The following is a 26,809-nucleotide window of genomic DNA, read 5'->3' on the forward strand; positions in this document are numbered from 1 at the left end:
AAAAAAACAAACAAACAAAAGAATTGTAGAAGCCACTATTCTGGGCAATTTTGTAAGCAAGCTCCTTTAATCTTTTAGCCATCCCTTCTCTTAGATATAGCTTTTATAATAGTCTTCTACCCCTTGTTTCACTGTTTTGAAAAAATAGTTATTAGCAGTATTGACTTAATTGGATTTTAGAACATCTCTACAACGCAGCTGTTAAAAACAGTGAGAATAAATTTGTTGTATTGTGAGAAACAGCTTCATAATATATTGTCATGTGGAAAACCAAAAGAGTATTTAAAAAATACCTTGTATAGTACAGAATTGTTGAATAAAACTGAAAAGCCTTGCCAGGCATGCTGTTTTATGCCCCCATTCCCAGCACATCAGAGGCTGAGATAAGACACTGAAGAGCAGCCTGACCTACATAGTGAAGATTTTCTTTTAAAATATATATAAATTGATCAAAAACAAATGGAAAGATACACATGTTGGCCTATGGCTACTGGAATTGGGGGAAGACTACAAAGGTCTTTCATACAATATACTTCTCTGCAAATGGATCTCTTGTATATGCAGGTACACGTGTACGTGTCAATTTGCCTATGGGTATTTGTGCTTGTGTGTAGAGGCCAGAGGATGCTCTGAGATGTTTGCTGCTCATTAACACCTTTATTCTAGTTTAGACAGGGGCTATAATTGGTCTGCATCTCCGCAAGTAGGTTGGACTTGTTGGTGAGTAATCTCTAGGGATTGGTCCCTCCCCTCCCCTCCCCCAGGTTTATGAATGCATGCCACCTTTCTTGGCATTTTTATGTGTATTCTGGAGATTCAGTTCAGAATCTCATGTTTGCATGGCAAGTACTTTACTGATTGAGATTGCTCCGTAGCCTCTGGAGTCCATTATTTTATTAATATATTTTCACAGATAGGTTCACACTGTAGCATAGGCTGACACGGGACTAATTACTTAGCTGAGGCTGAGCTTGAAATAATAGTAATCTTCCTTCCTCATTTCTCATCTTCTTAAGTGTTTGGGATTATAGGCAGCAGTTTCCATACTGGGCGGGAGATTTTCTTAAGACTTAGTATTTTGTTTTATGTCAGTTAAAATGTTCAAAAATACCTGGGCACATACCTTCAATCCCAGCACTTGGGAGACAGAGATAGGATCACTGTGAGTTTGAGGCCACCCTGAGACTACATAGTGAATTCCAAGTCAGCCTGAGCTACAGTGAGTCTTTACCTCAAAAGACTAAAAACAATATATTTTAAAAAAATATTTTATTTTTAATAAGAGAGAGAGAGAGAGAGAGACAAAGACAGAGACAGAGACAGAGACAAACAATGAGAATGGGCATACCAGGGCCTCTGTCCAATGCAAATGAACTCCAGATATATGTGCCACCTTGTCTTATGTAGGCAATCAAACCTGGGTCCTTTGGCTTTCAAGGCAGGTGCCTTAACCAATAAGCCACCCCTCCAGACTCAAGTCCAAAAATTATTGTGGAACTTTTACATAGTGTGTATATATGGAAGCTTGTCTTGATGTGTAAATATGTCTTATAGATTCATAGTAGAACTGTTTTGATATACATGTGGTCACTTTGGAGGAAAGATTGGTGTTCATAGTATGTTTTAAGCATTTCACACTAATTTATAGTTAAGTAATAGTCATTTACATTGTTTCTCAAGTGGAAATAAATGGTCCTGATATCCACCAGTAATTCAAAATATTGTTAAATTTAGAATTGTGCTTTATAATTACTCAGAAAACAGTATTTGTTCATTATCTGTTGTTGAAAATTCTAAATTGTATATTGATTTTGATGGGGCACATTATGTGTTTATCACTTCTGTATAATCAAAATTCAATATTAGACTCTAAATTTTATCAGGGGTTGGGTACTTAAATTATCTGTTATCAGATTTATTTTTCAGGGGCAGTAGGCATCAACTACCAGTAGAGGGCAGTGTCTCTTCATGAATTTTCATTAGCCAAATCCTTTGGAAGTAGTGGGTTCCAGTTTATGTCTCTTATTCTAGCATGAAATAATATTGGATGATATTTATTGATTATATGTTGTTGTGTTGAAGATGTAATGGTATAAATGGGTAAGATAGAAAGTAATGTAAGAGATATTTATAATATTGCTATATTATTTGTTGATTTCATATTAAGTGAAATGTTTACATTTTACATATAAAATAGTTGTATTCAGTCTAAAATACCATGAATACCATTATATATAATTGTTCTCATCTGTGAAGTGGGATTATGATTTTATTCCAGATCTGTTGTAGTATGGTCAAAATTTTGATCCATATATGTTATGTAGTCCTGTGTGAAGTTAGGAAAGACAGACATACACAATGCAAAATTGAAATAGAATTTATTGGGGGGGAACCTACATACTGAGAAAAATTCAGTGTACACAGCACATTCACTGCATTCTCATCCAAAGTTCTCATTCTCTATGGAGAGAATGAGGCTTGTAGATAGCTGTGAAGGGGCTTCTTTCTGTAGCCGAACCTAACCTGGACTCATGCTCCATTTGTTTCTGGCATGTGTGGCTGAACACATTAGTGTGAATAGATATGACAGCAACTTTTGAAGTGAGGATATTTACTTGAGAGCGCTAATTCACATTTATTGATCTTGTTTTTGTTTGTTTGTTTTGTTTTGTTTTCAAAGCAGGTCTTGCTGCAGCCCCAGGTTGACCTGGAATTCACTTTGTTGTCTCAGGCTGCCTTGAATTCATAGTGATGCTCTTACGTCTGCCTTCTGAGTATTGGCATTGAGGGCATGTGCTGTCATGCTGGCTGGGGGCGGGGGGATGGATATGAAAATGGGTGCACTAGGGCCTTCACCTGCTGCAAAAGAACTCCAAATGTTGCCACCTTGTGCATCTGGCTTACATGGGTACTGGGGAATTGAACTCTGCATTATTTTTGGTGACTTGATTGCATGGTTCTCAAGCATAAGCTTTATATATTCATTTTAAAATGGTTGGATACAAGCACTGGAAACCATTAGGCATTCAGTACTTTTATTGGCCCTTTAGGCTGTGGTCCTACCCGTGGTAAAATAAAGATTAGAATTTAGTTCTGTTACCACATGGGATGTTAAACTGGATCCTTGGTGTGTGGATTATTATTTCACCTGTGTTGTGGCATCTGCCTGTGGCAGGTAAAAGCTGGGGTCTGTTCCTCTGTTGTTGATGCCTCCTTCATTTTATTTTTTCCCTTTATTTTTTTAATCTCCTGTGAGCTGTCTCTTTTCTTAAAGTACCTGTTAGTATTCAAGTTGCGTATTTCAGAACTTATTCTAGATTTCTGTGGTGGAAAGATCCTAATCAAGGAATCTCATGTGCCAGCAGTCTGAATCCTCCTTAGATATCTTTTTAAGAACTCTCCATGGCTTGCCAGTAGCCTGTTTTCCTGCCTGCCCAATGGTGCCTGCACCTTGTTTATTATCAAAACTGCATTGACTTTCTTCCCCAACCTGTGCTTCTTCCCTTCCCTGCTTTGTGTTCTGTTGCTGTTCCACTTTGTTCTCTATCCAGACTGTATTCCAATGCCATTCCAACTGTTTTATCTTCTGTAAAGATTTATCTCCTAACCCCAAGGTAGAAGTAATCTCTCTCTGCTGTGAAATTGCTAGTTATCTTTGCCTTAATTATAGAGCTTAGGCTTTTCTTTCCTGTGTTTGCTTATGTCTTCTATCTCTTGTAGGTCATTGAAAACAAATGCTTAGCCTTAGCCTTTTGCTCAATAAATATTGATGCAATGTAAGAGACTTGAACTCATTTAAAAAACTAAGTGCCCTTTACTATTTACTTACCAGTCCTGGTGTCTGTTCTCTTTCATGCTACTTATTCTTGCATTTCCAAGTTAATAACAGCTAACATTTGGATGTAATGTGTTTTCTTTCCACAAAGTAGTACAGTGTTATTCACTTGTGGGTCACCTCCCCCAGGTAATGGAGGAAACAATTCAGTAACAAGACTGAGTCATGACAAAGCTAGGTAAAATTTGAAGTGCAGAGACTGGTTTGGGGGTCACGTACTATAGTGCTCCTCTCACTGGCAGAGGAACTTGACATCCTTTCAAGTAGACTCATGATTGCAGCTTTGCATTACAGAGAACTGGACTGGAACCCAGCTCAGTCAGGATTGCAACAAGGATTGGGTTGGGCTTTTAAGTTCTTGGTAGGTGAAGGAAAGAAGGCTATTTTATGGGTACCAAAAGTAAATATTTGAAAAGTTTATCATCTCTGTTGTAAAAAAATTATAGATAAATTCATTCAAATATTTTCTTTAAATTTGAAGGATACTTTATTTCTATACCCACTGCTACTTCATTCTTTTATGGCTTGTAAGAGTCTCATTATTAAAGTATCATTAATTTTATTGGCCCCTCAAGGATATTCCTCTCTCTTGATGAATCTTGGAGGGGGGGTGTCATAGTTTCATTTTAACTCTTCCTGTTATATTGGATAAATGTGATGCATTTGACTTAATTGGTTTCAGTTTATCAGAGGAGAATGCTATTCTTCTAGCTGCTGTGCCAAGTGTCTTTACCAAGACTACAGAAATAAAATTATTCATAGTCAGCTTTTCTTTTTAATTTTTTTTAAAAAATTTTTCAAGGTAGGATTCTACTCTACCCAGCCTGACCTGGACTCTGTAGTTCCAGCTTGAACTCACCACAATCCTCCTACCTCTGCCTTCCAAGTGCTGGGATTAAAGGCATGCACCACCAAACCCGCTTATAGTCAGCTTTTTGTGTAACTTCAACATGAGTTACATCTTATGTTATTTTAGAACCCTCTGTTGAAATTCATTTTAAAAAACTTTTTGTTAATTTGTGTGTGGGTGTGACAGGACCTCTTGCTGCAACAAAGAAACAGGGCACTTGTGTCATGTTTTTCTCATCTGGCTTGGCTTATGTGGGTAGTGTGGGAATTGAACCTGGGCTGGCAGGCATTGCAAACAAGTTCCCCTAAGAAATCTTCCCAGACCTCATTAACTTTCTTCCCTCCCCTCCCCAAAGGAGTTTTTTTTTTTTGGGGGGGGTTAGAGTTAGGGTTTCCAGGCTGACCTGGAATTCACTATGTAGTCTCAGTGTGGCCTTGAATTCACAGTGATCCTCCTACCTTTGCCTCCCAAGTGCTGTAATTAAAGGTGTGTGCCACCATACCTGGCTTTACAAAGGGATTTTATTAATTTATTTGTTAAAATTAGTGATACACAGCAGGTAAAGTTGCTAAAATTAAAGTTTTTAAAAGTTATAGTAATTAGTGAGTGAGTGCTTTTGATAAATGATAATTTTGCTTGTGGATGTCAGTAAGCCACAGTATTTATCTTTTTGGCAGGCTGAATAGAGAAAAATGTTCATTCAGGAATTATATGTAGTAACTATATCTCAGCCAATAAAGAAATTGCAGCTCATTCTCTGAAGTTTAGCTATGTGTGCAGGCATATGTATGCCATAACAGAGATGTACAAGTCACAGGACAACTTTGGGGTTGGTCCTTGTCTTCCACCCTGTTTTGAGGCAGGGTCTTTCATTCTTTCCGCTGCATTTGCCAGACTACCTGACCTGTGAGCTTCTGGGTGATTTTCTTATTTCTGCCACCCTTCTTGCAGCACACATGCTAGATTATAAACACCTGCTAGAGTGCCCTGCTTTACACACATTCTGGCATTATGAACTCAGTTACTCATGCTTGCATGACAAGTGGATTAAGACATTTTCCCAGCCTAAAATGATACCTTACATGTTAATATGGTAGCACCCGGGCTTTGGTGTACAGTGTAGTGCAGTGCACAGAGAAAACAGGTGTCTGTAGTTGAACGACTCTAGATGGGTAAAATCACTCTGTCCTTTCTGTAGTACAAGTGCTCTAAGAGAGGTTGGGTATGCTATTGGGGGAAAGGAAAGAGATGATTTTGAGTGCCATCAGGGTATACTTCAGGCTAATAGAAAGTGCCATTTGATGCTAGATTCTAATATATGTGTTGTAAGGAATGAGTAGCAAGAAAAAAACTAACCCAATCTGTAAACCAAATAACACCATTCCTACTTTAATTTTGGGCCCATGAGAAATACACAATTAAAATAGTCAGTAAAAGCAGAATAGTGGTTCTGTCTTGCATGCAGTTCTGCTTCCCATGGATTTAGGTATCTGTGATGAACTGTGGTTTGAAAATATTAATAGAAAATTCTAGAAATAAACAATTGGTGAGTTGCAAATTCTACCCCATTCTAATTATTGTGACAGTTCTTTTATTTTATTATTTATTTTTCTGTATTTTTTCTATTTTTTTAAATTTTTTTTCTGTATTTTTTCTGTTGTGACAATTCTTATCTGCCTCAATTTTGCATGGTTTATGAATGATCCCTTTTTCTAGTATATCAATGAGATATATACCTATTATTCATCAGTCACCCATTTATACGTGACCTCTGCCATCAGATTCATTGGTGGAATAGCATGGTGATTTTGTTCAAGTAACCTTTAGTTCATTTTATAGTGGCCTCTAACATGAAAATAGTGATGTTGTAAATACATTATAACAAGGAGAAACTGTAAAGTTCCTCCTTTAAAGGAAACAGTTAAAATTTTAAAACTGAATGAAAAATAGTGTGTTGTGGTTCCTAAAGTTGATGATAACATCAAATCTTCTATTCATGAAATTGTGAAGAAAGTGCAAGAAATTTATGTTCTTTTTTTTTTTTTAATTTATTTATTTGAGAGCGACAGATACAGAGAGATAGAGGGAGAGAGAGAATGGGCGCGCCAGGGCTTCCAGCCTCTGCAAACGAACTCCAGACGCGTGCGCCCCCTTGTGCATCTGGCTACCGTGGGACCTGGGGAACCGAGCCTCGAACCGGGGTCCTTAGGCTTCACAGGCAAGCGCTTAACCGCTAAGCCATCTCTCCAGCCCGAAATTTATGTTCTTGTTATGGTCCTTCAAACTACATTTTTTAAAAATTATTTATTTATTTATTTATTTGAGAGCGACAGACACAGAGAGAAAGACATAGAGGGAGAGAGAGAGAGAATGGGCGCTCTAGGGCTTCCAGCCTCTGCAAACAAACTCCAGACGCGTGCACCCCTTTGTGCATCTGGCTAACGTGGGACCTGGGGAACCGAGCCTCGAACCGGGGTCTTTAGGCTTCACAGGCAAGCGCTTAACCACTAAGCCATCTCTCCAGCCCGAAATTTATGTTCTTGTTATGGTCCTTCAAACTACATTTTTTAAAAATTATTTATTTATTTATTTATTTGAGAGCGACAGACACAGAGAGAAAGACATAGAGGGAGAGAGAGAGAGAATGGGCACTCTAGGGCTTCCAGCCTCTGCAAACAAACTCCAGACGCGTGCACCCCTTTGTGCATCTGGCTAACGTGGGACCTGGGGAACCGAGCCTCGAACCGGGGTCTTTAGGCTTCACAGGCAAGCGCTTAACCACTAAGCCATCTCTCCAGCCCATTTTTTTTTTTTTTTTGAGGTATAGTCTCATTCTAGTCCAGGCTGACCTAGAATTCATTATGTAGTGTCACAGTGGCCTTGAACTCATGGCAATCCTCCTACTTCTGCCTGTCGAGTGTTGGGCTTAAAGGAGTGCACCATCATGGATGGCTCAAACTGCAAAATCTTAATGATTCAGCACTTATTGAGTGCTTAGTTATGAATGAAAATTACATTAAATTTTAGGGTTTCGTATGGATTAGGCACCCACTAAAAGTTTTAACAAAATTCCCTCTCCTATACACAAAGGGTTACTATGCAGTTCTTTGCATTTTAGTCCTTATATCTGTTATTTGAAGTAGGAGGAAATTGGGCAATAGAGATCAAATTATTCTTCTTGCTGTATGCTCAAAGTAATAAGCTTACATTCACCCTGCAGTTTGTGGCAATTCCACTACATTGGTTATGAGCTCTGTGTTGGTTTTTATCTGCCAGAGAACATTTGCTGATGCTAAGGCACATTTTTTTTTTTTTAATCTTTTTTTGAGGTTGGGTCCCATTCTAGCTCAGTCTGACCTGCAATTCAATCTGTAGTCTCAAGGTGTCTGTAAACTTATGGTGATCCTCCTACCTCTGCCTCCCAAGTGCTGGGATGAAAGGTGTGTGCCATCACTCCCAGCCACTAAGGTACATTTTCAATTATCTCAAGTAGGGAAGTGCCGCAGTACCAACTTTTCCAGATTGCTACCAGGTGGGCTCCCAAGTATTCAAAACATATGAGCCTATGAGGGACATTTTATTTTAAACCACCATAGGGATTTTGAAACCTATTGGTAAAATTAAAGAGCAGAATCTGCAGGACAGGCAATGAGGTTAACCTTGTATTTTCTAAGTATCTATTAGTACACTTATGTAGCATGCTTTAGAAACTAATATGTATTGATTTTATGCTATTTAAATTACTAACATAGAAGATTAGGGAAAAATATAGAAGAGGGAGATTGTGACACAACACAATCTGGAAAACTGGAAGCTTTCCCACTAAACCAGGAACAAGACAAGGATGTCCACTGTCCCCACTGTTATTTAATATAGTACTGGAAGTCTTAACCATAGCAATGAGGCATGAGACACACATAAAAGGGATACAAATTGGAAAGGAACAGATCAAGTTATCATTATTTGCAGATGACATGATTCTATGCATAAAGGATCCTAAAGATTCTATCAGCAAACTGTTAGAGCTGATAAACACCTACAGCCATGTAGCAGGATACAAAATAAATGCACAGAAATCAGTAGCTTTCGCGTATGCTAACAACAAACACACAGAGGATGAAATCAGAGAATCACTCCCATTCACAATTATATCAAAGAAAACAAAGTACCGTGGAATAAACCTAACCAAGGATCTCTACAATGAAAACTTTAAAACATTCAAGTGAGAAATTACAGAAGACACTAGGAAGTGGAAAAACATCCCTTGTTCCTGGATTGGAAGAATCAATATTGTGAAAATGGCAATCTTACCAAAAGCAATCTACACATTTAATGTAATCCTCATCAAAATTCCAAGGGCATTCACGGAAATAGAAAAAAAAATACCAAAATTCGTTTGGGATCACAAAACTTGAATATGTAAAATAATACTGAGCAACAAAAATAAGGCTGGCGGTATTACCATCCCTGATTTTAACCTATATTACAGAGCCATAGTAACAAAAACAGCATGGTACTGGCACAAAAGCAGACATGTAACAAATGGAACCGAATAGAGAACCCAGATGTAAATCTAGGTAGCTATAGCCACCTGATATTCGATAAAGATGCCAAAAATACTCATTGGAGAAAAGACAGCCTTTTCAGCAAATGGTGTTGGGAAAACTGGATATGTATCTGTAGAAGGATGAAAATAGACCCATCTCTCCATGCATAAGAATTAAGTCCAAATGGATTAAAGACCTTAACATTAGACCGGAAACTCTAAAATTGCTAAAGGAAAAAGTAGGGGAAACCCTTCCATATATTGGTCTTGGCAAAGACTTTCTGAATACAACCCCAATTGCTCAGGCAATAAAACCACAGATTAACCACTGCTACCTCATGAAATTACAAAGATTTTGTATTGCAAAGGACACTGTGAAAAAAGCAAAGAGGCAACCTACAGAATGGGAAAAAATCTTCACCAGCTATATATCTGATAGAGGATTAATATCTAGGATATACAAAGAGCTCAAAAAGTTTAATAAGAAATCAAACAAGCCAATAAAAAATGGGCTATGGAGCTAAATAGAGAGTTCTCAAAGGAAGAAATTCGGGGCATATAAGCATCTAAAAAATGTTCTACATCCCTAGTCATCAGGGAAATGCAGATTAAAACTACATTGAGATTCCATCTCACTCCTGTTAGATTGGCTACCATCATGAAAACAAATGATCATAAATGCTGGTGGGGTTGTGGGAAAAGAGGAACCCTTCTACACTGTTGGTAGGAATGCAGTCTGGTCCAGCCATTGTGGAAATCAATGTGGAGGTTCCTAAAACAGCTAGAGATTGATCTACCATATGACCCAGCTATAGCACTCCTAGGCATATATCCTAAAGACTCATTTCCTTAGAAGTACATGTTCAACCATGTTTATTGCTGCTCAATTTATAATAGCTGGGAAAGGAACCAGCCTAGATGTCCCTCAACTGATGAGTGGATAATGAAGATGTGGCACATTTATACAATGGAGTTCTACTCAGTGGTAAAGAAAAATGAAGTTATGAAATTTGCAGAAAAATGGATGGACCTGGAAAGGATTATACTAAGTGAGGTAACCCAGGCCCAGAAAGTCAAGCGCCACAAGTTCTCTCTCATGTGTAGATCCTAACTACAGATGATTGGGCTTTTGTGTGAGAAGGAAAAAATCAGTAGCAGAGGCCAGTAAGCTAAAAAAGAGATACAAAGGGAAGAGAAAGGGATGAGGGGACTTAATAGGATATTATTGTATATATGTAAGTAGAAGAATAGATTAACGGGTGGTGAAAAGGCCCAAAGTGAGGTCAGGGGAGGAGATTGAGTAAAGGAAAGGTGGAGGGAGGAGTAATCAAAATCTAAGAGGATATAAATAAATCATATGGAATCCTCCAGTTATGGACAATGGAACACTCAGGAGCCATAGATCACTGCCAGAAAATTTTCAGTGCCAGGGATAGGATATATTCCAGTGAGTTGTTGGCCAGGGAGGTCCCTGATTCCCCCAAAACATTATTGGCCATTGCCGAGGCCCTTGGTTTCCCAGCAGGATTCGATTGTAAGACCTTATTGCTGAAGACTCTACATACTTGGGCTGCAAGGCCACTGAGAAATCCTGGTGGAACTGAGCTGATAACCTTCTCCATGTAGATCAGCTGACAGAAAGCTGGAAGAAGCCATTCTACATGTAGGTCAATGGGAGAAAGAGATACCACCAGTGAAGATACTCAACAGTGGACACTGCAAGCCTTATAATTGGCCAGCCAGGCCAAATGAGCCATGGGTGCAATAGTGGCACGTCTATCATGGTGGAAACCAACTGCCTTCCAATTGGACTGGAGGAAAACTTCAAATAGGGGTTGTCATGAGACCTAGCGTTGTAACATCTGCTGATGTCTGGCTAAGTGTATATACTATGCTTATCAAAGTGCCCAGTAAGCACTTCTCTTAATATTCATACCCTTATATTAATGCTACTCTCACTTTGGGTAGAGAATCTTCTCTTTTCAGATGGCAGTGAGGTCGGGACAACTCAGAAGGTACCATGGTGGTGGAAAGAAGTGACTAGAGTACCGAGTAACATCTCGATCACACCTTCCAAGTCTTAGGGTCTAATGCGGAAGAGGTGGCGGAAAGAATGTAAGGGCCAAAGGAAGGGTAGGACTCCTTACAACATGCTCCCTCCAGACACAAAATGGCCTCCATATCCATGACCTCATAGTGCCTGACACTACCTACACAAGACCATCATAAGAGGAGGGAAAGATCATGACATAAATATAAAAGAGAGTCATTGAGATGGGGAAGGGGATCTGATGGAGAATGGAATTTCAAGGGGGATAGAGGGGGAAGGAGGGTATTACCATGGGATATTTTTTATAATCATGGAAAATGTTTTAAAAATTGAGAAAAAATAAGATTAAAACAAAACAAAAACAAAGAAAAGATTAATGAAATTTTTCTGCCACTGGGAGTTAGCATTTTGCTAGTAAAGCAGGTGCAGACTGGTTTAAAGTCCACCTTTGAAGCCTGGCGTGGTGGTGCACGCCTTTAGTTCCAGCACTCAGGAGGTAGAGGTAGGGCGATCACTACAGACAGATAAGTCACAGACAGAAGCAGTTTGTGGGCCTCCGGAAGACTGAGAAAGCGTGAGGGCAGTAGAGAATATGGCCAGTGAGTGGCAGCTGGAGCAAGTGATTGAGGCAGGGTCGTGGGAGGTGGGAATGGGGACCTACGGGTTTAGTGGGCTATCTGAAAGGATGGGAATCTCCAACTGGGCCCCTTTGTGTTGCCTGTCCACTGTATGACTGCTAAGTCCTATTCACACTGGAGCCTTATTGATCTTGCCTTTTAATACCCCTGGAGACGAAGTGTAGTTAGGAAGATTCTTGACCAGAAATCTATTCTCCCATTTTTTTTTAAACTTTTATTTAAGACAGAGAGATGGAAGAAGAGAAATGGGATAGAGAATGGGCACACTATGGCCTCTAGCCACTACAGATGAATTTCAGATGCATGTGCCTACTTGTGCATCTGGCTTATATGGGAGAATTGAGTCTGGGTCCTTAGGCTTTGTAGGCATATGTCTTGATTGCTAAGCCATTTCTCCAGCCCTGTTCTCCCATTTTTGATGTTCACTTGTTATGCTGATTCATCCTCCTAAAAAAACCCAAATAAACCAACTCCTAAGAATATACCCAAAGGATTACATAGCTTACTGCAGAGATCCTTGTACATCCATGTTTGATGCTACTATGTTCACAATATCTAGGAAATAGAATCAGCTTAGAAAAAGATTATTTTTAAATATATATTTTAAATTTATTTACTTGTCAGAGGAGAGAGAAAGAGGGAGGGAATGAATATGAATATATGGGCACAGCAGGCCAACAATGGCTGCAAATGTACTCTAGACACATGTGCCACCTTGTACATCTGGCTCTGTGTGAGTACTGAAGAATTTGAACCAAGTCCTTAGGCTTTCCAGGCAAATGCCTTAACTGCTAAGTCATCTCTCCAGCCTGAGATATACTTAAAAAAAAATTACTTATATTTGACAAAGAAAGAGGGAGGGAGGGAGAGAGAGAAAGTGACAGAGAACGAGAGAGAGAAAGAAAGAGTGGGCATGCCAGGGCCTCCAGCCGCTGCAGACGAACTCCAGTTGTGTATGCCCCCTTGTGCATCTGGCCAACATGGATCCTGGGGAATTGAACTGGGTCCTTTGGCTTTGCAGGCAAATGCCTTAATCACTAAGCCATCCCTCCAGCCCTGTATCCATATTCCCATTTTTAATTGTTAGAAATTATTTTATAGTTTGAGACCTGGTTTAAGAAAGAGTCATAGAGTTGTATCAGTCTTTGAGTTACTGACGATATGCCCAGGGAGAACAGGTTCTGTTCTTCAGAGGTCTGTTGTGAGAGAGTCAGGAGGAATGAAGGTTTTGTACCATGATGAAATGGGTCCAAGGTCAGCTCACATCACTAATCTGAGTTAGCACTGAGTGAAGTAGGTGTTTGAAAAGTTCCAAATACATTCCTGAATAAGCAGTGTCTGGAAGAACAGTGTGTATACTAAGTGTATGACTTATGTGATGTGACCGTGGTCTTTCTTGTGGCCTTTGGTTCTGTAGCAAGGAGTGTGTAGGGTGGGGATCTTGCCTCCTTGTAAGAGATGTGAGTGGACAAAGTTTATAGGCTTTTGACTATTTCTGGGGGGGTCTTCACAGCAGATGTATGTGGAGAGAGAGCAACTATGAGGTGTGGCTCTTTGTAGCAGCACCCGGAGGTCGGGGTTCTAATACTGGCTTTTGCACTTCTCAGTAATGAGAGCAATTTCAGAGGACTGTTCTTTTGATCCTCATAGTGCAGAGCTCAAAATGATCAGGCTGATACCAATTAATATTAGTCCAGATACTAATGTTCAAAAGACAAGAGATTTGATCTTTATCAGTGCTTACTCTAAATATTTTCTCAGATGAATGTGAAGTTTTAGTGTGATGATATATTGGAAATGTTACCATATGTATGCATATTACATAGTAAGTATGGAGCAAGTAGATGTTTGCTGTTATCACCAACATGGACACATTTTTATTTATAGACTGTACCTGCATATTTTAAGGAGGTTTCGAACTGATATTCACCATAGGCCATATCTATGAAGCAAAACTTGGCATCAATAACTTGTCTTTGTGCATAAGAGTCCATGATTACTACTTGTGTGTATTGAGTGGGCTGGTGGTGTTGGGGCTGGTTTTTGTGGCACATCCACTCTACAAACTGCATATTGTGCTTGGCATTTCTCGGATAAAAATTTGTATATGCTGCTGCTGTCAAAAGGTATTTAGGTTAACCTGTTTCCATATATTTTATGGATTAGTAGAGAAAGAATTTCAAAGCAAAGTAGTTGGAAATTTTTTTTTTAAATTCCACTTCTGAAGTATAAATTGACTTTATTGGTAGTGCTGAGAGAAGTCTACAGTAAGAGAAAACAGTTTTTCTTTCATTTTTTAAATATTTTTTTTTTATTTTAGAGTGAGAGAGAGAGAGGAGAGAGAATTGCCCTGCTATGGCCTCAGCCGCTGGAATAGAACTCCAGACATATTCACCACTTAGTGGTCATGTGTGACCTTGAACTTGCCTCACCTTTATATGTTTGGCTTATGTGGGATCTAGGGAGTCGAACATGGGACCTTAGGCTTCATAGTCAAGCACTTTAATTGCTAAGCCATCTCTCCAACCCAAAAATTGTTGTTTTTTTTAAAAATATTTTTTTGTTTATGTTTATTTATTTGAGAGTGACAGAGCAAGAAAGAGGCAGAGAGAGAGAGAATGAGAATGGATGCATCAGGGCCTCCAGCCGCTGTAAATGAACTCCAGATGCATGTGCCACCTTTTGCATCTGGCTTACGTGGGTACTGGGTAATCAAGCCTTGAACTGGGGTCCTTAGGCTTCACAGGCAAGTACTTAACCACTAAGCTATTTCTCCAGCCCCCCAAAATCATTTTTGTATAACATATTTATTTCAAAGTCAGTAACTATGTTTTATCTTTTGATAAATAATATTAATTTCTGGGCATTTATTAATTTTATATTTCTTGAATGTAGGTTTCAGTACTTCAGACATTTTTATTATTAAAATTATTATTATCTACTGATATTTCTTTCTTTCTTTGTTTCTCCTCCCTTCCTTTCTTCCCTCCTTCCTGCCTCTTCTTCCTCTTCCTCCTCCTCTTTGTCTTCGTCTTCATCTTCCCCTTTGTCTTTCTCTTCATCTTCCCCTTTGTCTTTCTCTTTCATTTATGATTTTTTGAGGTAGAGTCTTGTAGTAGCCCAGGCTGACCTGGAATTCACTATGTAGTCTCAGGGTGGCCTTGAACTCCTGGTGATCCTCCTCTGCCTTGCAAGTGCTGGGAGTAAGGCATGAGCCACCATGTCTGGCATAGGCAGGACTTTAGATTGGACATTTAAAATAACATTTTTATATTACATGTTTAAATATTTTCTATTAGTTCTATAAAAGTAGAATGTGTAATTCTGTTTATTACCTGGTTATTAATTGCTACATTGATGTTTCTTCATGTATTCGAAATGGAAGTCTACTTATACATATATAGCTTTCCTTAATGAAGGCTTTATTATGTGTTCTGATTGGCACTTGATATGTTCTTTGATTAAGTAGCCATGTAAAAATTGAGCCTACTGATTATAAACAGGATTATCTCTTTACATTTAGTCCTGATATTCTAAACATCTTAATTTACCCAAATCACTTTGAATCCATTTAAAAATAAGAATAGTAGTCTTAAATTTATAATGTTCTGTTATGTCTTATTAACTTAATTCTCATATCTGTCTTCAGGTATATTAATACCTTACCTGATAATTCATTCCATCTTATTCTGACAATTATAACCATTCTTCCATAAATCAAATATAAATTGCTTTGTTCTGGTTTCCATTTTAGATACATTTCTACAAGAGTAAAAATATGGCCATTAAGTTTTGACGTTAATATTCCAGTACAGTAAATGTATCTTAGTGAGGTGAAAATTGAGTCATTACAAGATATTGAGAGTAAAATAATTGCTATACAGATGAATTGATGCTAGAAAAGGAGGCCAGGAAGTTGGCTTTGTTTTGCTAAGTTCAAGGTCTGACTAAAACTTAGAGATGCTAGCAGTAGTAATGTATGCAATGGATATGTTTATGGGAAGATAGTACCACTCTCAATTTCTATGGTGGGTGGAGTTGGGAATGGCTAGGAGCTGTTGAAACAGGTTAGTATCATTGATGATGGTACATTTAGTATTTACAGTTTAAGAAGTTGCATAATAAGTTGTTCAATATTATATTTGATGTGGTAAAAAAGGGCTGTTTTTGTTACCTTGCAATTCAGTCATCAATAAATACAAATATAACAAATTATATATTGGAAAAATCTCCTAGATTCACTGGTTGAATTATTCTAATTGCACTTACATTGACAATACAAGGTTATATGGCAGCTTTGCAGTGCTAAAATGAACTGCGGAAATGCAGGTAACTTTTTTTCTTTTGAAGTTGTTTCTCACTCCATCCCAGGCTAAAAGTTACTCTGTAGCCCAGGTTGGCCTCAAATTCATAGCCATTCTTCTACTTCAGCCTCTCTTGAAAGCATGAGCTACCATACCCAGCAGTGCACCTAATAAAGTTTTGTATTTTCAAACTTTAATTGGGGCAGCCCCATTTGGTTGGCCTGCGGTGAAAATGGAGAATCCTGGTACATCATCCCAGGAATGTGTGTTAGGAATATATGGTCTTAGCTCCTGCAGAAGCAGATAGAAAATGGTTACAGCTGGGTTTGTTCCTTTTATACCAAAGCATTCATAAGAACAAGCAAAGAAGTTTCAAAGGCACTCAGAACTACCTAGAACTATCAGGAGAAATACTTCATGTCCCCAGTGACATAAAGATCACACACGAAGGCCCACTTCGTAATAGCATATCTCAGGGACCATGCCTTTAAATAATAGTGGACTTTTGGGAACACTCAGAACATACTGAAATAACATCAGCAGGTTTTAGACTTACATGCCCTACTGACTCTGCAGATCATTAATTTAATTTAACTTATCCATGTGATAGCAGGGCAATCCTTCCTTTACTGATAATATTTCAGGGTGTGTGTTTCCCTGTAGTTACTCCTAGTTAAGTTTCCTTCCTAATCAGGTGTATAAAATATTTTGTATCTGTATGTGTGCATTTCTAAATGTCAGTGTTGAAGTTGTGAGATCTGCTCAAAAGATGTTGAGCTCCTCACTCAGTGAAGTTTTAAATGTAAAGTGTCTTTATACATGCCATAACTAAATATTCATGGATTCTATATCTGAGGATATGGGATTTCGTACATTTAGCAAAATATTTTATTCAAATTTTATTCAAACACTCTCTTGTGTTTTAGTGCACTTGCAGGAATGACATGGTGAAAATTTCAATGGATATATTTGTGAAGAAATTTCAGCCGGACAGATATCAGCTTTGGAAGCAAGGAAAGGATATATATACCATTGACCACTTGAAACCCACTCCAGAATCTACCCCTGAAGTAAAAGCATGGCTGCAAAGGAGGAGGAAAGTTAAAAAGTCCTTTAGGAGGTAATCATACATCCGTTGACTCCTGTTTCTAGTATTCAGTGCATTAAAATTGATCATTGAACTGAATGTTCTCAAGGGTAACTAACATTATTATTTCACTGAAATTTTGAGGCAATGCCTTTTAAACTCATGAGTGTGTAGGACAGTGTAGGAAGAGGTTGTATTTGAGAATTATTTCTTAAGCCAGTATTCCTGTTAGACTTGTATTGATTCTCTTCATTCATCTCCACATTTTAATTAGCTTTAATAACTTGATCTCCAGAAGTTTTGCTTTGCCCCTCCCCCCTTTTTAACTTTGGAAATCACTGCCTTTATTAGCTGAGTAGGGAAGGTGTTAAATTTCTTATCTGGATTCTTATGTTACTACCTCTTATTCTTTTTATTTCATTATTTTATATAACAAGAGAACATATGACACATCTGTATCATGGTTGCCCTTGTGAACTGCCTCATTTTTTGCAGATAAGACAATGTCAAAAGCTTTGTATTTTCTGTGGTATTCTTTAATAATATATTGAAAAAGCCATATGTGGTGTTGCCCAGGTTCTAAGGTTACCTGTTAGCTCTTAGTTTTGGGTTTTCAAGGTAGGGTATTTCACTGTAGCCCAGGCTGATTTGACATTCACTCTGTAGTTTCAGGTTGCCTTAGAATTCACGCTGATTCTCCTATCTCTGTCTCCCAGTGGCTGGGATTAAAAGCATGTACCACCATGCTCAGCTTCACATTTTCAGTTATTAAATTTTCCTCTTCAGTATTGCTCATCATATTTTTTCCTGAATTGTAAAATTAGTATCTGAACATTTAGTTAAAACTTGTAAATAAGGAAAAGAATATTGAATGTATCCAAAATCATTCATTATTTATCTAGATATAACTGTTCTTTACATATATATATACCCTCTGAAAATTCTGACCTTAGTGATAATTTTATTGCCAGTTATGTGTTTGGTTTTTCATGCAATTAAGTGAGTTTTTTTCTACAGCATATTTATTACCTGTATGCACTTAATCCCCTGTATATGGACCTGCAGCTTGTTGTCACTTTTTTTTTCTATATTAACACTGGAATTTTAATTTTTTTTCTTTCTTTTGAAGTAGGTCTCACTATAGCCCAGGCTGACTTGGAACTCATATGTAGTCTCAGGGTAGCCTTGAACTCTCGGTGGTCCTTGTACCTCTGCCTCCTGAGTGCTGGGATGAAAGGTGTGCACTACCACACCTGGCCTGTAATTTTAAATATTTGATCATACTTTTGATGTTTTCTTTTTGCCTTTCATTTTATGAGACTGATAGGCTACCTACTGCAGTAGTAAGGTAACTTTCAACCCCAGTTTTGAATGGTAATGAGCATCAGAAACATAGAGCATGCTGTCAACATTCTGTCTGTGTGTATGTTGTGTACCAGAGAGATGAAGAGAGAGAGAGAGACACCAACCTATGGCATAGGGTGTAGCAACAGCTAAACTATAACTTCAGAGTTGATATTTCACCCATAGTTTACTGCAAGGATTTTTATAGTATTGGGTTTCAAATCAGTTTTTTGGTCAGGACTAACATTTTACAAAATTATTGTTTGTTTTGTTTTTGCTTTTGTTTTTCAAGGTAGGGTCTCACTGTAGTACAGGCTGACCTGAAATTCACTATGTAGTCTCAGGGTGGCATCAAACTCACAGTGATCCTCCTACCTCTGCCTCCCAAGTGCTGGGATTAAAGGCGCGCACCACCATGCCTGGCTTTATAAAATTATTATGTGAATAAAAGTCTTATAGTGATGCCACATGTGGTATCATGTGGCACATGCATGTGGGTTTTCATGCGATTTGTCTTGTTACAATGTGTGACTTCTTACCCCCCCCCCCACCCCAGCAAAGTCTTACTCTAGTCCAGGCTGACTTGCAATTCACTATGTAATCTCAGGCTGGCCTTGAACTCACAGCGATCCTCCTACCTCTGCCTCCTAAGTGCTGGGATTAAAGGCATGCACCATCATACCCAGCTTATCTATGACTTTTTATATATAACATACATTTAGGAAGTCAGTGCCTTTGGAAAATGTATAAAAGTTTATAAAGAGTCTATGATCAATTTTCAGTTCATTATACATAACAATAGACTATTTTGACATCTTTAATGGATACAAAACATAGTTCTACAGTCAGGTATATAAATGCATCTCCTAGTTATTTATCTCAGTCAGCTTTTTGAGTTGACAAAAATTATAAATCTTTGCTATTCAGTTGACTAGAAAATTTTGTCAGAAGGCTAAAATAATCAATGAAGTTTTCTCACCTTGCTCAAAGGTCTACTGTTATGGTACTTAGAGTGTGATAGTTTAAATGTTTGGCCCCATGGACTCATTCATTTTTGACTAAACTTCCAACTTCAGTTCCAAACAAGCAGATTCATGCTAGAAGGGGCGTGTCACTGGTGGCGGATCTGATTTTAGCCCCAGCTGTAGAGTGTAGTCTTGAACTCTGGGCTTGTGCTTGCTGCTTGCTAGGGTTTTGCTTGCTACAGTTATTTAGTCTCTGCTTGGATCTATGAAAGGAGCCAGTTTCTCCTGCTATTAATTGAACTTCTCTTGGATATTTAAGCCTGAAGTAAGTTTGATCTCCGCAGTCAAACTGTGTGTGGTTGTGTGTGTTCATACCAGCAACATGGAGCTGACTGCAACAACCATTGAGGGACTTGTTTGATATTCTCAGCTAGTGGCCTAAAGAGATCACTGGTATTCCATGATAAATACTATAGTTAGGAGAAATCTAGTAAATGGAATGTTTCTTTGGAACCCCAAGGAATGTTAGCCATATAATTTTACATGTACTACCCTATCTGGAATTGGTGAGAGAACCCACATGGTAGATCTGGAGTGTAAGAAAAATACACAAATATTATGTGCAGAAACCAGAGGAAAATCATGCATGTAAGTCAAAGCGAGAAGTTACCCCAAAACAGAGACAAGCAGAAATGTTTCCCCAGACTAAAAAACATTTTATGTGACTCCCACTTCCACCCTGGAGAAGCCAGAATCACATGTGTTCCTGTGGCATGAGCAAACAAGAGGAAGGCAGACCAAGCCCATCCAGAAAAGTTGATCTGAGCTGAATGGGGTGGAGTTTGCAACTGTAGACAAAGGAAGACCTAATTGGTTTGGAGATTCAGAGGCCAGATCCCTGGGCCAGCCTGTCTGTCTAGGTACCATGCTAGACAGTGTTGCAGGGGGCTGCTGTAGATCAGTCTCTATCAAACAAGAGTTCCTTTTCTGTCAAAAGTTCCATTCTTGTGTTAGAGTGAGGTGGCATGAGGGATGATTTTTCCTGGTATTCATGTGGCCCCATATTCTGACTAAAACTGTCTAAAAAAGCTAGCTTTCTCCTATCCTCCTTTAATATTAGTTATGGATAGTAACATTTGTTATATATTTTTCACTTCTATTGCAGATATTTTCTTCTTACTACCACTCTTGTTTATAGCTTCCAGGGATATCGATCTTACTCTAAAAGGCCCAAGGCCGAGGATGATGAGGAAGAAGTCAGAGAAAAGCCAGAAGAAGTGCTGGAAAACACAGAAGAAAAGACTTCTGCCAGCAGTATGCAAGAAGATCAGAGCATAGGGGACAGCACTAAACTCTCAGGTAAGAAAATGGCTCACGAGTTTTCACATATGACTAGTTGATGATCTGTTGCCTTAAATCTGTGTTCACTGGAGTGGATATCATGCTATACAATAGCTCATTCATGTTGTGGCAGTCAGGTTCGCATTGCTGGTAGAAATTACCCAACCAAGAGTAGCTTGTGGAAAAAAGGTTTATTTTGGCTTACAGGCTCAAGGGGAAGCTCCACAATGGCAGGGGAAAACGATGGCATGAACAGTGGGCAGACATCACCTCCCTGGCCCAAATATGGTAGACAAAAGGAACAGGAGATTGTGCCAGACACTGGCAAGGGGAAACTGGCTATAATACCCATAAACCCACCCCCAACAATACACCACTTCCAGAAGGCATTAGTTCTCAAATCCTCATCAGCTGGGAACCCAGCATTCAGAATGCCTAAGTTTATGGGGACACCTGAATCAAACAACCAAACATGCATTAACCTATCTAATATTGTGCAGTAATTCAGCTAAGAAGCTAAGTGAATGGTACAAATGTTAAAGACATAGCTTCTACATCATATATTTGTGAAAAAACATCTAGCAATGTTTGTATTTTAGTGAATTTTTGTGAAACTCAGTTTTTTTTTTCTTTTTTTTTTTTATGAAACTCAATTTTAAATGCACTATACACACCTGGATAAATGTACTATACATTTTTGGAAAGCTTCTCTTTAACTCACATGAAACAGGGAAAACCAATTATAGATGATTCTTTATAGATTTTCAGCTTTGGACTTAATTTTAATAAGAAAATAGTGATTATATTTTTATAAAGACTAACCAAGATAACAAATATGTATCACCTTTGCATGTTCTGTTATCCTAAAGACTTCACTTAAGTTCTTAGCTTTTAAAATCTCCAGTTATTGCATAGTTCTGTGAAATTATGCTAATGTTGGGGTTTGTTAATGTCTGTTGTTTTTATTCTGTTAATAATTAAGTTAGTAATTCTTCTTTATGTGGCTCTCATCTTGTAAATCCTCCAGTTATGGTGCTCATCTGAATCCAACTCTGCCTACTACTCATACATGTGCCTTCTCACAAGGACCCAACTCTGCTGTCTACATCATTGTAGAAAGACCTGGATTACCCAGATACACTTTAGTCATTTTGGGGGCCAGCTGTCTATATGGCAGTCAGTGATAGTCAGTTCTTGCCTCTACCTTCTTTGTAGTGTTATTCTAATTTTAATAAAAGAAAGAAAAAGCCTTTACACAGTTCATATACATTGTTCCTCATTTCTTCTCCAGCTTAATTACTTTTCTTCCTGAAAAGTCTGTGTCCATCAAATTGAATCCACAAGTTATTGCTTAACAAGGGATAGTATGTTAGAGGAGATGTAGATAAACAGACACATAACTGCATTCCAGTGTGTGATGTTGCTTGATAGATTTCATGGCTGGCATTTCAAGGAAGGACCTATAAAAACAGTAAATGGACAAACCATGTTTTTTGGGTGGCTGTGATTTCTGAATCAAGTTGTACAGACTGGATAGAAGTGTTGAGAAGATCAGGGTGGAATTTGCAATGGGTGCAATGAATATAGTTATGCAGTACACATTAATGCTTCTTTTAGAACTTTAGCATGGATTCTGATACACTATGTTTAACCTATTAGTGAACTCTAGGAGGATTTATGCTAATAGTTCCTAATTTTATTAATTCTGATTTATTTAATTTTGATGTTTAGGTTTTGAGACTTGGAAGAAAACTCCAGTAAAAGTCTTGGCTATTTCAGCTTCAGAGCTAGTATGTGTTGATAGAAAGGATGATTATATTGTGCATATATGTCTATGTGTTTGTTTGGGACATAGGTGGATAAATATGTCCAGATGGCAAAAGTGCTTTTTGTAACATTACTTTCTCTTAAATCCACGGAGGCAGATTCTTTCATACCAGTATCTTCCCTCTATGTGAAGAATCACACCCCCTAATATCCAGTAGACTTCTCTATACTGTCCATATTTGGTATAGAATTACTGTGGGAAATTATTTCAAAATGCTATTGCTTTTATAACTATTATAACTGCCCTGCCTTTTGATGTTGATGACTTTTCATGGCTATGTTTATGGAAATTGAGAAGAGAAGTTAGAAAGCTTACACTAATCAATTGGAGATAGTTTAATATTTATCCATAGTATTTTTTTAATCCCTCAGGAATTAGCTGCTCAAATACCTCTGTGATTGAAGAAGAACAAAGTGAAGATGACAAAGCCTGTGCCAGAAATCTGCTTTCTGAGCCTGTGCACATGGAGGCTAGTGATTCCATTCCATTCACAAGTGACCACTTGAAGGCTGAGAAATTACACCAACCTAAAGTCCCATGGTCAGAATCTCCCAAGATGTCTTCCTCAGTAGCAGAAAGTAATGTATCTACAGAAGGAGTGAAACATGATATGGAGGGCCATGTTGGTAACCTTGGACCTGAGAAAATATCAACAGTTCTTAATGAAAAAAATGGCTTCAAAGTTCCTAATGTACGTGGCAATATCTGTTTTTATTGTGTTAATTTTGAGGTGAATGTATCATGAGAATACTTTCAAAATCATCATGTATGCAATACACTGAAATCTTGCTTTTGGCAGAAATAGCTGAAATCATATTCCTTTCACTGCTAAGAGATAACCATTCTGTGAGCTCTTGGTAACATTTATGTTCTTCAAAGCTTAGAAGTTTTGGTTACATATTGTAGTTTAATTTTTTTTCATATTACATTTTTTAAAGTAGCATCTTTTATTCCCTCTTTGTTTTTTTTGTTCATTATTTATTTATTTATTTGTTCATATTTATTTATTTATTTGAGTGTGACAGAGAGAGAAAGAGATACAAAAAGAGAGAGAGGGAGGGAGGGGAGGGGGAGGAGGAAGGGAGAGGGAAAGAGAATGGGCATGCCAGGGCTTCCAGCCACTGCTAATGAACTCCAGACGCATGTGCCCCCTTGTGCATCTGGCTAACGTGGGTCCTGGGGAATCGTGCCTCGAACCGGGTTCCTTAGGCTTCACAGGCAAGTGCTTAACCACTAAGCCATCTCTCCAGCCCATTTATTTATTTATTTTAGAGTGACAACACAGAGAGAAAGGCAGATAAAGAGAGAGAATGGGTGCGCCAGGCCCTCCAGCCACTGCAAACAAACTCCAGACATGTCCACCCCATTGTGTATCTGGCTAACATGGGTCTTGGCAAATCGAGCCTCGAACCAGGGTCTTTAGGCTTCACAGTCAAATGCTTACCCGCTAAACCACCTCTCCAGCCCCCAGCTTTTGTTTTTTTGAGGTAGGGTCTCTAGCGCAGGATGACCTGGAACTCGCTATGTAGTCTCAGAGTGGCCTTGAACTCACTGTGATCCTCCTACCTCTGCCTCCCAAGTGCTGGGATTAAAGGTGTGTGCCACCACACCTGGCTAAAAAGTAACATCTTTATCTGGAGATAATGGCAGGCTTATATGCAATTGTACAAAGTATTACACAGGATCCTTTGTACTTTTTACTCAGTTGCACTCAGTAATAACACCTGCTAACATTAATCATGGAATCATACCTATATGGACATTGACACACTGAAGATGTAGAATGGTACTGTCACCTGCAGTATTTAACAATTCTTTTTTTTTTTTTAATTCATTTGAGAGTGACCGAGAGAGAAAGAGGGAGGGAGGGAGGTGGAGAGAGAGAGAAAGAGAGAGAGGGGGAGGGAGGGAGGAGGCAGAGAAAGAAACAGAACATGGCTCATGCCAGGGCCTCCAGCCACTGCCAACGAACTCCAGATGTGTGCACCCCCTTGTGCATCTGGCTGACATGGGTCCTGGGGAATTGAGCATCGATCTGGGGTCCTTGGGCTTCACAGGCAAGCATTTAACCATTAAGCCATTCTCTCCAGCCCTACTTAGAATTCTTTATGAATTGCATGCTGGGTTTCAGTCACTAGTTAATACTGCTGGGTCTGTGTTGTCCACAGACTCTTGTTTTAACATATGGCTCACCTGATCACTCTTTCCATTGACTTGTTCCTCATGAGCTCCGATTCTTAACATTAGGATTTTGTCTCTAACCCGTACTATTCCCAGAAACAAGATTTTTACCTCTCAGAAATGCTAAGAGCCCCTTTAGATGTTCAAGCTTCCCATGCTGCTTTTTGTGGATACGTCCTCCTCTTCTTGTTTTTCCAATGCCCTTGTTCATTGTTTTGTTTGTTTTTCATGACAGGGTCTCATTCTAGCCTGTAACTTATTCTGTATTCTACATCTCCATGTTCACCTTGAACTATCTCAACATCTGGAGTGCTAGGGTTGAAGGCAAATGTCACCAAGCCCAGCCTACTTGTTCAGTCTTAATAGATATGCTTATAGCATGAATAGTTTATAGGTTGGAAGTGGTTCTGGTAAGCTGAAATTGTTTTAGCATTCTGAACCTCTTTTGGCATATAGAACCTGACTTTGAAATTCAACTGGATGAGCCAAAAGTGTCTTTTTGAAGTCCTGGGTGTATTGGCACATACCTTTAATCCCAGTACTTGAGAAGCTGAGTTAGGAGGATCACTTGAGTTTGAAGCAAGCCTGGACTACCCAGTTGAGTTCCAAGTCAGCCTGGACTGTCGTGAGATGCTGCTTCCCCTCACCCCACCCCCCACTCAAGTGTCCTTTGACCTTGCATCTGGTCATTATGTTCTTCACATCTCCATTTTTATTGTTGCTGATTTGTCCTATCTACTATAGGTCTTTTTCTGCTCTTTAGTAGCAAGAAAAGTTATTAGAAAAGAATAATAACTTTGAATAGTCAGAATGGGCATGGTGGCTTTTACCTTTAATCCCAGCATTTGGGGGGGCTGAAGTAGGAGAATTTTCATTGAGTTTGAGGACAACCTGGGCTACAGTATGAATTCCAGGTCATCCTGAGCTAGAGACTCTCCCTGTGCCCCCACCTAAAAAAAGCCCAAGTAATGAAGAATAAAAGTAAAAATAAATAAAGGTCAAATAAAATAGTATTTTGTAATTTGTCTCAATTGAATTTAGCATTTTATGTATGATTGTATGTTCTATTGAACTACTAAAAATCAGGAAAATATGATAAAAAGTCCTGATTTATGGTAAAGGATGCTCAGAGAAGTTTAAAAATGGTCTTTTCTATTTACTTGTTTTGAAATGCCAGGAATATAATATGAAAAAGTAAAACTTTTCAAGTTAGGTATAGTGGCACAGGTCTGCAGTTTCTGCACCAGTTAGGCTAGGGCAGGAGGCTCATGAGTTCGAGACCAGTCTGGGCTATTTAGGTGAATGAGCAAATTTGCATAATGCTCATGTAGGAAAGATGATTTAATTTCACAGTCCTTAATAGTTTTATGAGCATATCATAGTATGTTAGGCTGTTTGTAAAGGACATTGGAAAGTTTGCTAACTATTGGGAAGACTTCCCTTATATTATAGTTGAATAGTTTAGATGAAGTCAAAGAGAATTTTAAAGTGTTAATCCCTTAAAATGTTAATAAGCACAAGATTTATTCATAAATATCACACTATTCCTGTTAAATATGGTATTTTTGTTTCAGAAAAGTATTCTTGTTCTATTACCAGATAATAGAGGAAAAGACTAAATCTTCCAAGAGTTGGCGCCACCCACTTAGTAAGCCTCCAGCCAGATCCCCAATGACCCTCGTGAAGCAGCAGACAGCCATTGATGAAGGTGAGTTCAAGATGTTTTCGATGATCTTTTTTTTTGTCTTTCTTCTTTTTGAGTAGTGCTTTTTACAATTAGCTTTGTTTGGGGGAAAATGAAAAAGAGGAGGAAATTTGATTTTGTAGCCTATGAATGTCA

General features: G+C 38.5%; 1 protein-coding gene across 6 annotated transcripts in view; it reads left to right on the forward strand.

The window, feature by feature from the left end:
* The window catches only part of Kdm4c (lysine demethylase 4C), a 370,239-nt gene that overhangs the window by 193,494 nt on the left and 149,936 nt on the right, over nucleotides 1-26,809 (forward strand). For 5 of the 6 annotated variants that reach the window (XM_045149440.1, XM_045149418.1, XM_045149432.1 and 2 more), the window contains 4 exons: nucleotides 17,150-17,343; nucleotides 20,785-20,978; nucleotides 23,160-23,479; nucleotides 26,569-26,677. In XM_045149440.1, the coding sequence (XP_045005375.1) occupies nucleotides 17,150-17,343; nucleotides 20,785-20,978; nucleotides 23,160-23,479; nucleotides 26,569-26,677 (817 nt within the window). The remainder of the gene's footprint in view (nucleotides 1-17,149; nucleotides 17,344-20,784; nucleotides 20,979-23,159; nucleotides 23,480-26,568; nucleotides 26,678-26,809) is intronic. The other variant, XM_045149411.1, reaches the window with a different exon arrangement.

This window comes from Jaculus jaculus, chromosome 1, assembly GCF_020740685.1.
Source record: "Jaculus jaculus isolate mJacJac1 chromosome 1, mJacJac1.mat.Y.cur, whole genome shotgun sequence".
Taxonomy (NCBI): Eukaryota; Metazoa; Chordata; class Mammalia; order Rodentia; family Dipodidae; genus Jaculus; species Jaculus jaculus.